At 39.7% G+C, this 16,626-nt stretch overlaps 2 protein-coding genes across 2 annotated transcripts in view; both read right to left on the bottom strand.

Moving 5' to 3' along the window:
• Positions 1-228: 228 nt before the first annotated feature.
• On the bottom strand, positions 229-1,218 carry LOC133057008 (S-phase kinase-associated protein 1). Its single transcript, XM_061143004.1, has one exon. It carries the CDS (start codon positions 1,104-1,106, stop codon positions 615-617), a length of 492 nt encoding a protein of 163 aa, XP_060998987.1. The 5' UTR covers positions 1,107-1,218; the 3' UTR covers positions 229-614.
• Positions 1,219-4,529: 3,311 nt separating this feature from the next.
• Positions 4,530-16,626, bottom strand: part of CPD (carboxypeptidase D) — a 66,144-nt gene continuing 54,047 nt past the window's right edge. The window contains exons 15-21 of the mRNA XM_061143003.1: positions 16,076-16,207; positions 13,990-14,085; positions 13,819-13,883; positions 12,455-12,586; positions 10,873-11,058; positions 10,120-10,219; positions 4,530-8,684 (exon numbers count right to left, since the gene is read on the bottom strand). Coding sequence (XP_060998986.1) covers positions 8,458-8,684; positions 10,120-10,219; positions 10,873-11,058; positions 12,455-12,586; positions 13,819-13,883; positions 13,990-14,085; positions 16,076-16,207 — 938 coding nt within the window. The 3' untranslated portion in view covers positions 4,530-8,457. The remainder of the gene's footprint in view (positions 8,685-10,119; positions 10,220-10,872; positions 11,059-12,454; positions 12,587-13,818; positions 13,884-13,989; positions 14,086-16,075; positions 16,208-16,626) is intronic.

The following is a 16,626-nucleotide window of genomic DNA, read 5'->3' as shown; positions in this document are numbered from 1 at the left end:
GGGTTGGGAAGATCCCCTGAAGGAGGGCATGGCAACCCACTCCAGTATTCTTGCCTGGAGAATCCCATGGACAGAGGAGCCTGGCGGGCTACTGTCCATAGGGTCGCAAAGAGTTGGACACAACTGAGCGACTTAGCACAATTATCTGCTAAAATTCTTCCATCTTATCTTTTACTTTCCAGAATTTATCGCTTTCCATTATTTTATTTTATTTTATTTTTTTTTAAATTCTATTTCAGAAGGTTTTTTGCAAGTTGCTTTATTTACAATGCCAACTTTAAAAGTCACTGAACTAAAATTAAGTGGACAATAAACTAGGCAGAAATTGCTTTACAAAAAGGGAAAGCCCAAAATGCCACTTTCTATAGGGAACCCACAGTTCAATTTTATTCAGAGCAAAGAAAAGAAACTTTCAATCATACTAGAAGAAACTGGGCCGTTAAGTTTGGGAACTGTACTGAAACTACACATGCAATGAGGACAGCATTCTGCTAATACAATTGACTTGCTGCTGCATTTGTTGACTGTTTTTCTAATATTAACAATTATAAACAAAGCAGTGCAACTAGTATTTGGAATAATCCTTACAGTGTTACAGCGTTAGACACGAAATTTCACTTCTCCTCACACCACTGGTTCTCTTTGCGTACCTGGGCTTCCTCTTCTTCAGTAAAATCATTTTTGATATTGAATGTCTTTCGAATCTCCTCAGGAGTTTTCCCCTTGATCATATTAGCAACAGTCTTGCAGGTAACATCAAGCAAACCTTTGATATCTAAGTAGTTTGCTGCCAATATAAGCTCAAAGAGTGTCCCTTGGTCAACTTTCAAGAATTCTTGATCCCAAACAGGTATATCATCTGTTCGTTTTTCTTTGTTCTCATCATCCTCAGGAGGAGGAGGATCATCCTTGTGGTGGGTGCACCACTGAATGACCTTTTTTAATATTGCTGCATTAACATTTGGCAAGGGGACTGGATCATCATCTCCTTCATCATCCATTCCCAAATCTTCCAACATAGTCTTGATGGTCACAGACTGTTTTGCAATTTCAACATCAACTTCGAATATCTCTCCATCAGAGCTCTGCAACTTAATTGAAGGCATGGTATTAGGTCTCACAGAGAGAGAAGGCCGGAGGCTGAAGTGAGCAGGGAGGCGTCGTCAAACAGCAAAACCTAAAAGCGGAGAACAAGGCCAATATGCTTTCCATTATTTTAAAGCCTGAGTGGTAACTGAAGAATCTGTGACTCCCGTGGCACTGTTTCTATTTTTTTCCTTGCTCTTTCATCATTTGAGATGGGATAATAAAAGGAACTTTTAATTGGATGTTATACATTATAGATTACAATTTGTAGTAATCATAGGAGACTCACAATTTTCTGCTTCTTGTAGGCACTTCATGTAGGGGCAGATCAGTTTACTCCAGTGTGGGGTGGGACTAATACCAAGTGGGATTCTATGTAAAAATTCGCCTGTTTCGGTTACTTGTAATTACTGCTATTTGTGATGTAGTCATGCAAGTGTCCTAATTGAAAGTCTGATGACCAGCGCCCTCTTCCTTGATAGGTGCTGATCTCACATCACCTGCTGAAAGCTTCTGTGTGGGTTCTCTGCTACTGTCTCTCTCTTACTCACCACTTACAAATCAACAATTGCCTTAGGTGAAAACTTCATTACGTTCACCTCTGAACTCCCTTTGCTAGGGTGTTGACCCTTAAGTCCTTGTTACTTTAGTAACTTTCCAAACCTTCAACAGGTTATATCTTTTTAAAAAAAGTTTATTTATTTATGTCTGTGCTGAGCCTTCCTCTAGTTGCGGTGAGCAGGGGCTACTCTCTAGTTGTGGTGTGTGGGCTTCTCATTGCGGAGGCTTCTCTTGTTGAGGGGCACTGGCTCTAGGTACTTAGACTTCAGTAGTTGCAGCACGTGGATTCAGTCATTGTGGCTCACAGGCTCAGTTGCCCTGTGGCTTGTGGAATCTTTCCAGAGCAGGGGTTGAACCCGTGTCCCCCTACATTGGCAGGCAAATTCCCCACCACTGAGCCACCAGGGAAGCCCAATTTTCATTTATCTTGCAGGACTCTAAACTGTCCTCTTTCTCTTTTTGTTCTCATCGCCCAATTGTCAAAGGGTGCTTCTTCTTTTGTACTTTTTCCCGTGTGTCCAAGATTGACTCCTTATTGTTTGTTGTTATTGTTTAGTCCCTAAGTTGTGTCTGACTCTTTTCAACCCCTTTAAGTTATACTCACTCCAAAACCTCTTCTCTGTGGTTTGTGCTCTGATCTGATCTGCTTGGACATGTTTGTTGTTGTTGTTTTTTTTAGGCCATTCAGACTTAAGATGCACTTAGTCTTTCTGGAAGTAGTTTTATCCTAACGTTAGGCCCAGTGCTGGAATTCCTCTTCTGCCTTTTCTCCACAAAGCCTTGTACTGGGCTAGGGTTGGGGCAGGGTGTGTGATAGTGTATGCTGAGATTTGGTTATTTTTCTCATCTTATTGTTAGTTTGGAGTTTTGAAATTCTCTGCCTTCAACTTACACTGAGTTTTCTGTATATTTACTTTTTCCTTCTTGTTTTTTGCATTATTTTCTAGTGAAATACTGGGAGACAGGTAGCTTAGACTGCTACCAGTGTTTTCAGTGACCTGGATGTTCATCTCAATGTTTATAACATAAACCAAAAGGTTCTTGTTCTTTCTGAGAAAACTCCAAAAATTCAGGAAAATACTTCAAATATTGGCGGACAAAGAACCATCATTACTGTTCATATTTCTCGCAGCAGTTAAGTAAGGCTGTTTTCACTGAGTAAGCATAAATATACTCTAATTTTACTTAAAACCAAATATGAAGCATTTGGCATAATTTTAAATTTTACTGCCATTCCCAGGTGGCGCTAGTGGTAAAGAGTCTGCCTGCCAATGGAGGAGACTTTAGAGATGCAGGCTCAATCCCTGGGTCAGGAAAATCCCCTGGAGAAGGGCATGGCAACCCACTCCAGTCTTCTTGTCAGAAGAATCCCATGGACAGAAGAGCCTGGTGGGCTACCCAGTCCATAGAGTTGCAAAGAGTCAGACACGACAGAAGCGACTTAGTACAGCAAAGCCATGCTATATACAATCTATGGAACCACGTGATGGAAGTTTTTTAGTATTCATGTCTAGGGATTTCTTCTAAATTAAAAAGGCCACCTGTAAACCGATCTTTTGTTTATGCTGCTGCTGCTGCTGCTAAGTCGCTTCAGTCGTGTCCGACTCTGTGCGACCCCATAGACGGCAGCCCACCAGGCTCCCCCGCCCCTGGGATTCTCCAGGCAAGAACACTGGAATGAGTTGCCATTTCCTTCTCCAATGCATGAAAGTGAAAAGTGAAAGAGAAGTCGCTCAGTCGTGTCCGACTCTGTGTGACCCCATAGACGGCAGCCCACCAGGCTCTGCCGTCCCTGGGACTCTCCAGGCAAGAACACTGGAGTGGGTTGCCATTTCCTTCTCCAATGCATGAAAGTGAAAAGTGAAAGTGAAGTCGCTCAGTCGTGTCCAACTCTTCGCGACCCCATGGACCACAGCCTACCAGGCTCCTCCGTCCATGGGATTTTCCAGGCAAGAGTACTGGAGTGGGGTGCCATCACCTTCTCCGCTTTTGTTCATATATGCAATTAAAATAACTTTCTTTCAAAGGGATCAGAAAACAGCAAAGGATACTGGTTACCAAGGTCATTCAATTTCTGAGTCACATACAATGTTGGGCCCTTTGCTAATATCATTTTGCTTCATTCCCACTGCAGTTCTATCAGGTATTATTCCTTAATCAGTAGAGAAACCGAGACTCAAGAGAACATTAAGAAGCTTGTACAAAACAAAGTCACAGAGGAAGCAAGTGGCAGAGCCAAGAGTCAGTGGGAGACTGATTCAGCTCTGAAGTCCATGCTCAACTCTGGGCTGTACCCCTTCCATAGCAGATTTTCTTCTTAGAGGACCCAGTCACAACAGAAGTACAGCTTATTTTCATTTCTATTTCTCTGGCCTGGAGTATGAATTCCTGCAGAGCCCATATTTTTTTTAATATAACTTTGTTTTTTCAATTCCTGTTAAAGCAACAGTATCAACAAATCATTGCTAAATGAAAAGGGGCTTTTAAGTTCATTACCACTGTGTCTAAAAGTGCCAGGACACATTACTCTAACTCTGCTTATCTATAAAAAGAACCAAATTTAAAACAAGCTTGAGATGGATACATAAACCTTTCCATGGCCAGTTTTATTATGTTCATTGTGGAATGACTAGACTCACACATCAATCTAGCTGACCTGTGGCTATTATGTAATTATTCCAGAAACATAGTTTTATGTTAAGCCAATTCATGAAGACAGAAACACTCTGCAGCTAACAACCTGTATTCCTTGTCTGGTACTATTTTTCCCCTCAAATAGGTAGAAACACTAAATCCGTAACTTTTGAATTGAGACAATAACCTTTTCTGGTCTACTGCTTTTGAAAAAAGATTATGAGACAAAACACAAAGAAAGACAGACATCATAAAATAACCTTTATACAGGATTAGTAGATCTGTTTACATATAAAAAACAGAAAGGACCTCATTACAGTTAGATTTCACATAAATTACACAGATTTTTTTTAAACTACTATTCATCTTCATTTAAAGTCCCTTTTAAAAATTTCGTTTTGAAGGCACAGTGCATGATAATAAACCAAAGACTGAAGCACTTGAGATGAAGGAGTCTTGGGCACCTTATGTAAATAGCTATAGATTGTTCTGGGACTGGGGAATGTCACTCTGAAAAAGTGGAGAGGTGAAAAGTTGATTTTTAATCTGAGAGTAGAAAAATACCACTATGTCATACCTCCAGAAAATCTGCAGCATGGCCAGCAGAGAATGTAGCTTGTACACTCATGTTATGCCATTTGTAGAAGTCAGAGTCATACACATTTATAGAATTTATATCCAACTGCCTCAAAATGGTAGCCTGTTTTCAAATTTCACAATAGATTCTGCCAAATCAAAATCAACTAGGATAATATTCTGAAAGTCAAGTGAAATATTCATGAATTATTGCTAAAAACAGGAGAATTGGGTATTGGGAAATATTTCTTCCTGAACTGGAAATCCAAGTTTAGCTGACATTAATCACACCCCCCCCCCCAAATCTGCTTTAATTACAACAAATCAGAAATCCAAATACTTATCAAAAATTTGCTAGCTAGAAAATCACTGAACATCTACCGTAGTGGAATTTTTGTAGTAACATTAAAGTTGCTACTGTTAAAAATGATTCTGCTCGAGAACCATAACATAGGGCACTATGATGGCATTTGCAGCCGAGAAGCTTTTAATACAGCAAGGACAAAACCTGGCACAAGTGCATTTCTGGCCAAAGGAAAATAAAATGATTTACTGCTGAGAATAAATGGAAATAGAAGAACAGGTCATGGTTATACTGAGTGACCTGGTGTTAGCTCAGAAACACAATAAGCTCAGTCTTCAGCACTACCTTTTATTTATTTGCCAACTCATAGTTAGTTTTACGTTCAATACTCATTAATTCAGCAAATCTCATTCAGGTGAAACTTACCAAAGGTTAGCCAGTCCATCACACTGGGCCAAATATACATTCTGTTTCCTTTCTGGAGGATGACAAAGTCCCAAAGCACATTCCCTCCAAAGAGAATTGTAAGCATTCCTCAACTGGATGGGGTCCCAACCACTACTCAAATGTTCAGCAAAATACATCAAAACCAAAGGGCCTTTCCTTCTGAAATTAATTTGAATTCTTCTTATTGAACTGTATAATCAGTACAAGTGCATTTACACAGGCAGACACTTTGAACATGACCTACTCAATCACTTTGCTTTTATTAAGGAGTTGCGAGGGAAGAAGGCTTACACACTGATCACCAGGACAGAAAATAAAAAAACGCCTTGTGAGTTTAAAAAAAGGCACAACTCAGGTTTTGGGCAAATTTCTTAATACTGTGATACTTACTTGCCTCCATGACTCCAGGGAAATGGAAAGTCTCTAGGAGAAATACTGAAGAAATGCATTCCCCATGCCATATGGCTTCAATGCCTTAAGCAGTTAATGTGGTCTAATATTACATTAGGTCCACAAATAAAATACCAAGCAGGGCAGAGAACACAGTCTTAGTAGTCATGATCCTGTACATTCATGTTAATAGGTAACAGGCTGAGAAGGCCTTGTTTTCCAGAGCAATGCATCATTTAGAAATTCATTAGAGATTCAAGATTTATAGCAGAATTTGGTTTTCCTTTCAGGAAACATTAATTAAAAGAACTATTTGTATGTTCATCTCTAAAAATATTTTACACATGCTGAAAAGGCATGGACTCCAGTCACTGTGATGTACAGTGAAAGATATGTTTCATTCAAGAGAGAAATGAATTTAAAAGGCACCCTCTAGTGAAGACCAATGTTAATAAAGTTGAAGTTTGTCTCATCAACTTTGTTTCACTTCTACCTGCAATTGTCCCAAGTGGAGCCAGCCACTCCCACTCACAGGCCCTTTGTGGGTTTTCTGACTTTGCACTCTTAAAAATAAAGCTGAAAAGAGCAATGCGACCACATCATCCCCTTAAGGAAAATGTAAAGTATTATCAGAAGAAACTAAATCATGTATATTTCATTAAGTTTCAGAATCTCATGACCTCTGTTCTGTGCATGTGGTGAGCTGAGAGTAGGGTGGCAGGGGCTCAAAACTGAGAGTTGTGTTGAAAACAGAATTAATACCAGAAGGGCTTAACCCTGAACCACACAAACTAGACTACAGCTACTCAGTAATAAATGTCATGACTTCATCATTCCTGCTAAACCAGATCTCTTTGCGTAAAGCTACTTTGGGTACATTTCTCAGGAAACTGGGTTGAATGACCTAGGTGGGTGGTAAACCACTCCATGTGAAAGCTTTGGGATGATGATACATGAATGGATACAGAATTCAACTTGAAAAGATGAGGGCAAGTTTTTTGATCCCCTGATTTAGTACAAGTTCAGCAGCAACTTGGCCATTAAAACATTCCAAGGCATTAAATCGTTAGATCATTGGTAAGACTCATACTCACAAAAAAGCAGAATTTCCATTGAATAGCATAGTACAGTAAAATGCAAATCTTTTAGGCGTTTGCAATAACTTCAGTGGCACTGAAGATGATACTTTCTCACTATGGTGTTTATGTTTTTTGTTTGTTTTTTTTTAATAGAGGGAGCCATATTTAAGTGCTTTCAACTGAACTTTCAACAAAATTGGTTGATCAAGAAGAGACTGCCAAATGAAACATTAGGACAAAGAACCCAATCACTTGCAGAGGCCTTTATGAATAAGGCTGGCCAAGCTATTTCAGTAACAGGATGCTATGAGAGGGTGCCGGCCTGGGCTGGACATGAAGTGTAGATATTTTGTGTTCAAATGTAGGTTAAGAATGTGCAAGGAGGTTTCTTCCATACTTCCAGGTATTTTCGGTAGAATTCAGATCTTGTCGATTGCCAGGTCATCTGAAAACCCTAAGTGTACAACATAGAAAAAAGGTTCGAATTTAGGAAGTATTAGAGAATTAGGCATTCCTAGAATAAACTAGTGCTTCACAGATAAAAGCAACAGCACCTGTGGGTTTTTACCGCATTAAAAGATAGGCAACATGAGTTTTTAGCTTTTGCTAGATCTCCTTCTTGGCTCTACTCAAGTGGACATTGAGATCTTTTTACAACAGAGTCAATGAGTGATCCCTTAAAATGGGGATGTTTAGAACTTTGCTAAACCTTAAAAAGAGGTAGAGAAATCCTCTGTGCTTAGAGCACAGCCCACCAGTTCTGATCTAGCCTTGGAACAGGTAGAAAGCCCAATACAGAAGCCCATTTATTCATTTCCTAATGCTCTATATAAGTTTCAAAATAAATTCAGCCTCCATTAAACCTGAATAATAAGAGAAACTCCAGCTATTCAATAACTAGAGAGAAATACTCCTCAATAGGTTTAAAAAAAAGTGAGTTTTTAAAGCTTTATGTCAGATTCTGACTGCTGTCCCTGCCTTAATGTTTCTGGGATTCTTTTGGCCATTTAAAATAAAGAGAAAAAGCTAAAGCCACTAGTAAACCACCTGATGTGCAAAAGACACACCACTAGTTGGCTTTGTGCAGTTGCAACATAAGCTCCAAACAGCTCATCTTAAATTATAAAAGAAAAACAAAGTGGCTGTCCCATCTCTGCTGCATAAATAGAAAGCAGATTTTTTTTTTTTTTAAGATAAGAGTACTTTAAGGAGGGGAAGTTCAAAACTGCAGCCAAATTCACAGAGAATACAAATTTAGCAAGTTAACTTCCCAAAGCTCTTTGAAGAAACAAGACAGTCTCTCTCCTTGATGCAGTGTCTCCCAAAAAGAACTGTAACTTTGCTTGGTACTTATGCTGGGAGAGATGCAAGGCGTGTGTTTCAATGTTTGCTGGAATATAACGTTTCCTCCTCAGTGTCTGTTTCGTCCTGGAACTCATGGCTTAAGAGAGACTTCTTGGAGCCAGTTGACATCATCCGAATTTCATCTTCATACTCATCGTGATGCTGCCTGAGCCGATGAAAGCCATCCTTGTGTCTGTTAGACTTGATTGAGCAGATGCACCAGATAATGCAAGCTGTTAAGATCAATGCCGACATGGTGGCACCTGTCAAACAGAACCATCACGTGAGTGGAGCTCTAGCCGAAGGATGCAAATAAGCAGCTGCTTACAATAGCACTTTTTAGCATATTCCCTTATTTATTTATCTCATGAACTTAAAAACAACCTTTTATTATTATAGAAGTAGTAACATGTATTATGCGCAAAATTAGAAAAATATAGGTAAGCAAAATACTAAAAACCCAAACCCCAAACTCTACTTCCTCACATTTCCATTATCCTGAGATCATTTTTAGCAACCATAGTGCATATTTTTTCTGGATTTTCCTTCATGCCTGTGTATGTTTACAAATATATTTTTTCTTTTACCACAATGCAGAACTATGGCTAATATTGTGCAACCCGCTTTTTAAAATCAATCAATGACTTCTACTTTTCCTTTCCAGTAAATTTTCATCTCATTCCAAATCCCTCATTTATGTAAAATATTCTTACATAAGGTTATCAGAATAAGAGTCTAAGGAACATAAAATACAACTAACAAAATCATAATAAAAATTAAGTGCACAACAGCAAATGGATGGCACAGTCAGATTTAAACTGAATCCCAGCTTCTGTCTTTCTAAGCACTTTGTGATTCATGCTTTATCTGGTTCAAGTTAAGAACTAGTCTACTGTAAACACCACACAACAGGCCCCATGATTTGCCCATGTTTCCAAAATACCACTCTCTCTCAACCAAGGATTTCTCCCCAACACACCCTGTAATAAAACTTGGTTATTTTCAAACAGGTTCAAGCTCTCCTTAGAAATAAACCAAGGTTCTTTGTGTCCAAAGATACAATACAGCAGAGTATTTATTGTTTTACCACATTTTTTCCTTCTTAAACTTTCAGTAATTCAAGCAATGGCACATTAATCCTGGAGGAAACAAATATGCCCTCCTTCCAGGATCATGGGGAAAATAGAACTAATATAAGTCAAAGTTCAAAGGACTTAAGATCTTAGCGAGTCATTCATTCAACCAACAGTGAAGTGGCTCTTCCTTAAGACCCACTACATGCCACCCATGGTTCTAGGCACTGGGGAGGCAGATAAAAGCCCTTTCCTGTCAGAGCTCATGTTTTAGTGGGAGAGATCAAATACAGACAAATAAATGACTAAACATATAATGTAATGGCAGCTAGTGAGAAGCACTTTAACCCAAACATGTGAGGCAGGGACAGTGATAGGGGTATTATTTTAGCTAGGGTAATCAGGGTGGAAGGCCTCTCTGTGGAGATGACATTTGAGTACAGACCAGAAAATGGGAAGAGGCAAGCTGTGAGAACATATGGGAAAATATTCCAGGAAAGTATTCTAGGAAAATCACGTTTAGGTAGGAGACAGTAGAGGAGAAGGTTCAGATGATTGTGGAGCTGATCCACTCTCAACCTGAAATGTCAGGATGAGTTTTTAACTTCTACTACTGAAAATTTACCTGATACAGTTACCACAAGCTCCCTTGGCAAACCAAAGATCCGGTTATCTGTGTCAAAGACTATTACCACGGAACTTGCAGCATCATGACGCACAAAAACCTAGGAAGATAAAGTGCAAGAATGAGGAAAATGTTTCCTTAAGGTATACTGTATCCACTCTATGTTCCTAGGGCCTTTATAGCAAACCGAGATGGTTGGTTGTCATCTAAAGTACACAAAATGCTACAAAAATTTCCCTTTTGTTGCTAAAGGATAGAAAGATAACTATCATAATCAGGAGATAGTCCGTTTTCCTTTGTTGCCTACAAGTTTCCTAACAAGAGTTTAATGTTAAACAGAAGTTTAATCCCTGGTAGCTCAGCTGGTAAAGAATCTGCCTGCAATGCAGAAGACCCTGGTTCAACTTCTGGGTTGGAAAGATCCCCTGGAGAAGGGATATGCTACCGACTCCAGTATTCTTGGGCTTCCCTGGTGGCTCAGCTAGTAAACAATCTGCCTGCACTGTGGGAGACCTGGGTTTGATCCCTGGGTTGGGAAGATCCCCTGGAGAAGGAAATGGCAACCCACTCCAGTATATTTGCCTGGAGAATTCCATGGACAGAGGAGCCTGGTGGGCTATAGTCCACGGGGTCACAAAGAGTTGGACATGACTAGGCAACTAACATACATATCTAACATATATATATTCCTGTTTCTAGAAGTATTATTAATAACAAGAATTTACATTATACCACTCAAGTTGAGTTTCTTACCTGTGAATGTTGTTGCTGATACCCATCAGCGATGGCATTGATGTTATGGACACCTGGGGCTAACAGTACATGGAAATAACCTCCGTCTTTTGTGTGTACCTTTATTCCTTCATTGAGTACAATGACTGCTTTAGAGATTGGTTTTCCAGTCTTATCTTTAACAAATCCATGAACTCCCTTATGAACCTAAAAAAAAAATGTTTAAAATATAAATTCATGTTTTTAATGAATGAAATATTGTCTGCCATATCAGCAAACAAAGAATGTCACAGTCATCAGCAATTGTAGCCACAGCAGATGGTGAGCTGGTAAACCCTGAGGTAACTTAGGAAGCAAAAGAATACTTGCCTTCTAACAGCCATCAAACTGCAGCCACTCCCCATGGTGAGCCCTGAGAAAACTCAGAATGTGAAACATAGGATACTGGCCCCAGACAGCTGAGGTGCATATCAAAGGAATGATTTTAGTGGGCTCACACTCTTGCATCTTCCCATGTATAGAAAATGGCTAACTTCCTTAACTTGAGATATCCGGTTTTCTTTAATTAACAACAACCTTTTGATGTTAAGACTACCTGCCCTTTGTTGCAAAACTCCTATATATCCTGGCTCCTCCCCAACTTTCTCAGAGCAGTTCTTTCAGGGTTACTGGAGATGCTGCCTCCTGGGCTTTAAGTCCTAAAAGCTCTCACCAAATAAAACATGACTCTCAACTTTTAGGCTGTGAATAATTTTTTAGTCAACATTTTCATGATGCCAGATACCTGAAGGGCAATAGCTTGAGACACGACATAAACCACACACAAAAAAAACAACCCTCCAGAAGGCTGGCTTATTCCTCCCTCCCCACTGACTCTGACCTTGTTTGCTACTCATTCACTGCTGCAGAGGCACAGAGATGGAAATAAGTGAAAAGAGGACTCTGATATAGTCAAGCCTAAAATGTTAGAACCCAAATCTCCTATGCCTTGAATGCTTTACTTCCCACCTCAGGAGTAACGCTGTGTGATATTCCAATGGAAGAACCTGTGACATCTCACAGGGTTAAATTACCTCATCAAACAGCAGATATGTGAACTCATGTCACCTATTCAGGCAATATAAAAGGAATAAAACTCTCCTTTCTACGTCATTTAAGATAAATAATATTGAGGCTTCCCTGGTGGCTCAGTGGTAAAGAATCCACCTGTCAACGTCAGAGACGTGAGTTTGATCCCTGATCTCAGAAGATCCCACATGTTGCAGAGCAACTATGCCCCGTACCACAACTACTGAGAGCCTGTGCTCTAGACCTGGGAGCCGCAACTGCGGAGCCCATGTGCCCCAGAGCCCTGCTCCGCAATGAGAAGCCACCGCAGAGAGAAGCCTGAGCACTGCAATGAAAAGGAGTCTCTTCGCCCCAACTAGAGAAAAGCCTGCACGTCAGTGAAGACCCAGCATGGCCAGAAATAAATAAAACAATAAAATTATTAATAAATAAAGTCAATAACACAAAATTTTGGTGAAAGATGAAGAAAATGTTTTGATAAAAGTTTCCATTGGACATACTCCTGGGAGTTTGCTTCTAACAGAGGACTGCTCACCTCCACCAACATGCTGAGAAGAGATTTCTTATTTTCTGCCCACAACGAAGGGAGCTGTGCTGCACTAGGAAAGTAGCAGCAGCTCGTATACACTGTGATCTCCGGACAGTGGCCATAGGTGACACTATAATCCTGGAATATAAAATTCACAAACAAATGCAGGAAGATGAATAAGCACAAGTAAGAATGGGGCTTTGTAATGCTCAAATGGGATGAATCGAAGAAAAAGACAACTTGGCTGATGCAAACAAAGAATCTGTAAAGCATTTCACAGCAAATATAAATAAACCCCTTGGTATTATAATCAGTCGCAAACACGTCTACTCCTAAGAGAATTCTTAAGACCAGGGGTTATGTCTAATTCACTTTTACATCTCCAGTGCTTCCTACAGTGCCTGGTTGGTAGATGGGCTGTTGTTACGGTTTGTTGAATAAATGAAAAGTACATTTAGAGTGTCAGCTTCCCTTTAAACCCTGGAATTTCATTGCTGTTACTGCTGTTCTCGAAGTTCTTAGCGGCAGAAGCACAAGTACTTGCTCTCTGATACTCGCAACCTGGAGGCTCAAGCCTACCATACAGCAATATAGCAAATATTTAGGTAGGAACTACTTGTGTGGACAAGTTCCAAAACCTACTTTCCACCTTCCCTCGACTGCCAAACCTCTTCTTCCTAATTCAATTCAGTTAATGAAAATAACTCATTTTATCACATGGATATGAAATCTTTTATCTTTGATTTCATGCTATCACCTAGAATTTGTTAACTCTGGTGAATTCCACCTCTACAGTATCTCTGAAACTTCATCCCTTGATTCCACTCCCATTGCCACTTTTCTAGTCTCGGACTTCAGTTGTTCTTGTCTAGGCTATTCTAAAACAGTCTCCCTGCACCACAGTCTCTCCTTCCTCCAGACCATCTTAACCCATTGTTAAGAGATTGTTTTTCCATAGCACAGCTCAGATCATGTCACCATATCCCTGTTCAAAACTTCAATGGCTTCCCATTCCTTACTAAAACAAAGCATTCAAAGCCTCAAACTCTCCTTCCATTGTTATCCTCTGTTGCTCTCCATTACACCTCATATTCTAACTAACTTAGGCTGCTTCTCTTTTAAAAAATATTTATTTTATATTGGAGTATAGCTGATTAACAATGCTGTGTTAGTTTCAGGTATATAGCAGAGTGATTCAGTTCTACATATACACGTATCTTTTCTTTTACAAATTCTTCTCCCATTTAGGTTATTACAGAGTATTGAGTAGAGTTCATTCACTTCGCTGTATCAGAAAAGCCACCTATTCTTTCACTCCATGTCCAGTACGTATTTACAATCCCATTCTCACCGTATTCTATAAAACATACCTTCATGCTGCCCAGGTGACTGTGCCATTCTGCTCCACGCATTACTCCTCCTGGAATATTCTCATCTACAGAAGCATTGGGAGATTTAGTGTCAATAAGATCATATAAGGCAAGTCCTCGTCCTCTCTCCAGACAGCAACAACAGTAACAAAGGGTAGGGAAAATACCTACCTGATTTATTGGGGCAACTGGGCTGACCCATATGCATCGATGGATGGTTATTTGCATAAAGAGATGCCAGATGCTTTAGAGTCTCTTTGTTTTCCACTACAAAAAGAAAAATTCAGAAGTTAGCAGAACAATCGAAAGGATTTTTCCCCAAGTTCAACTTCATGGACACAGAATTCACATTCTTTTCCTTCGAGTAAATCTTGTGCCTTAAGGAAGTTGATTGAGGAGTTATTATAATTAAGTACATGGTTCTGTTCACCCCAAGTTAGGGAAAGGAGTACATCGAGGCTATATATTGTCACCCTGCTTATTTAATTTATATGCGGAGTACATCATGCGAAATGCTGGGCTGGATTGAAGCACAAGCTGGAATCAAGGTTGCTGGGAGAAATATCAATAACCTCAGATACGCAGATGACACCACCCTTATGGCAGAAAGTGAAGAGGAACTGAAGAGCCTCTTGATGAAAGTAAAAGAGGAGAGTGAAAAGCTGGCCTAAAACTCAACATTCAGAAAACTAAGATCATGTCATCTGGTCCCATCACTTCATGGCAAATGGGTAGGGAAACAATGGAAACAGTGACAGACTTTATTTTCTTGGGCTCCAAAATCACTGCAGATGGTTACTGCAGCCATGAAATTAAAAGGTGCTTGATCATTGGAAGAAAAGTTATGACCAACCTAGACAGCATATTAAAAAGCAGAGACATTACTTTGCCAACAAAGGTACATCTAGTCAAAGCTATGATTTTTCCAGTAGTCATGTATGGATGTGGGAATTGGACTATAAAGAAAGCTGAGCACCAAAGAATTGATGCATTACAACTGTGGTGTTAGAGAAGACTCTTGAGAGTCCCTTGGACTGTAAGGAGATCAAACCAGTCAATCCTAAACGAAATCAGTCCCAAATATTCATTGGAGGGACTGATGGTGAAGATCAAACTCCAATTCTTTGGCCACCTGATGCGAAGAGCTGACTCATTGGAAAAGACCCCGATGCTGGGAAAGATTGAAGGTGGGAGGAGAAGGGGATGATAGAGGATGAGATGGTTGGATGGCATCACTGACTCAATGCACATGAGTTTGAGTAAGCTCTCGGAGTTGGTGACGGACAGGGAAGCCTGGTGTGCTGCAGTTCATGGGGTTGCAAAAAGTCAGACACAACTGAGCGACTGAACTACTCTAGTCTGTTCACCCCAGAATAATCTGACCAAGAAAAGAAGCAACTTTCTTATATTAAAAGGCACTGTGAGTTTAACAAGTCACTGCAGAAAAATACAAACCTATTTTGGTATGTTTTACTACATCTGGGGGCAACTGTGGCCTAATTACAACATTCCTTGTAAGCTTGAAAATGTATTGAAAATGACACAAATTATCTCCACATGCAATGGCCTCAGACAGATTCAACAGGCAACTGTTTAACTCCCCACAAGGTGCAATCAGTCAGGCACAGTTTAAAGCAGGAGAGGGGAATTCAGTACCATTGCTTCCCTGATAGCTCAGTTAGTAAGAATCCACTTGCAATGCAGGAGGACCCTGGTTTGATTCCTGGGTCAGGAAGATCGATTAGATAAGGGAAAGGCTACCCACTCCAGTATTCATGGGTTTCCCTTATGGCTCTGCTGGTAAAGAATCTGTCTGTGTTGCGGGACAACTGCTCCAGTATTCTTGCCTGGAGAATTACATGGACTATATAGTCCATGGGGTTGCAAAGAGTTGGACACAACTGAGCAACTTTCACTTTCAATGTTTGGTTACATGATGTGAATTTCTTGGGGCAAGCACTGTGTCTTATTCACTTTTGTATCTCCAATATCTACAGACATAATAACTGTTCCATAAATGCTTAAGGAGTGAACTGAACAGGTGTGACAAGATGGCTACACTGAATAAAACTAGGCTCCCTCCTACAAGGAACTGTTTGAACTGTTGACGAGTGTACAGTCTTCTTAGGCTGGTTATTCATGCAGTGTGCTCAAAAGCTCACCATTTTAAAGTTTCAGAAGGGACAGTACCTAACTGAAATTTGAAATTTCCTATCTAAGCTTAAATGCTATATATGTAAAGTGACATTCTACATACCTGTTTGCACTGGCTTGTCATATGGGTATGTGACCAGCACTGAACCACCATCTAGAGCAACAGAAAGACTGAAGTCCTGTTTCTGAATCAAGTTTTCAATGATGGCTTTAGTCTCAGGTTGGGAGGCATTACCTAAAAATTAGAAAAGTCAAACATAAAATACCGAGTTTTAAAATTTTAGTATGAGCAGCTAAGAAAATATTCCCTACTTGAACATAGTCAGAAGGTTAACTTACAAAATCTGTAGATAAACACTTTATTACACTGTAAGCCACTATCTCAAGAAAGAAAGATACATCCTAGGAGGCAGGTTATTTTGAGTTTTACATATTTTAGATAATGTTGAAAGGTCAATGACTCTTAGCAAGTTTAAGAAAATTCTTACTGGAAACAAAAAGAGATAGATATATCCTCTCTTAGAAAATGATAACCTGTTTTTGAAAAAAAATAAGATTTTCAGAAATTTTCTGCAGCACTGTTTGCAAGAACAAAAAATTAGAACGAAATTAAATGTCCATCAGCAGGGAAACTGTTGAATAAATTAGAGTACT

The sequence above is a fragment of the Dama dama genome, chromosome 5 (genome assembly GCF_033118175.1).
Source record: "Dama dama isolate Ldn47 chromosome 5, ASM3311817v1, whole genome shotgun sequence".
NCBI classification, from domain to species: Eukaryota; Metazoa; Chordata; class Mammalia; order Artiodactyla; family Cervidae; genus Dama; species Dama dama.
Note: the sequence above shows the minus strand (reverse complement) of the source record. Positions and strands in the feature narration are given on the sequence as shown.

Excerpts from the sequence above, each read along its gene's own strand:
- LOC133057008 (XM_061143004.1), bottom strand. The coding sequence starts at position 1,106 with ATGCCTTCAATTAAGTTGCAGAGCTCTGATGGAGAGATATTCGAAGTT.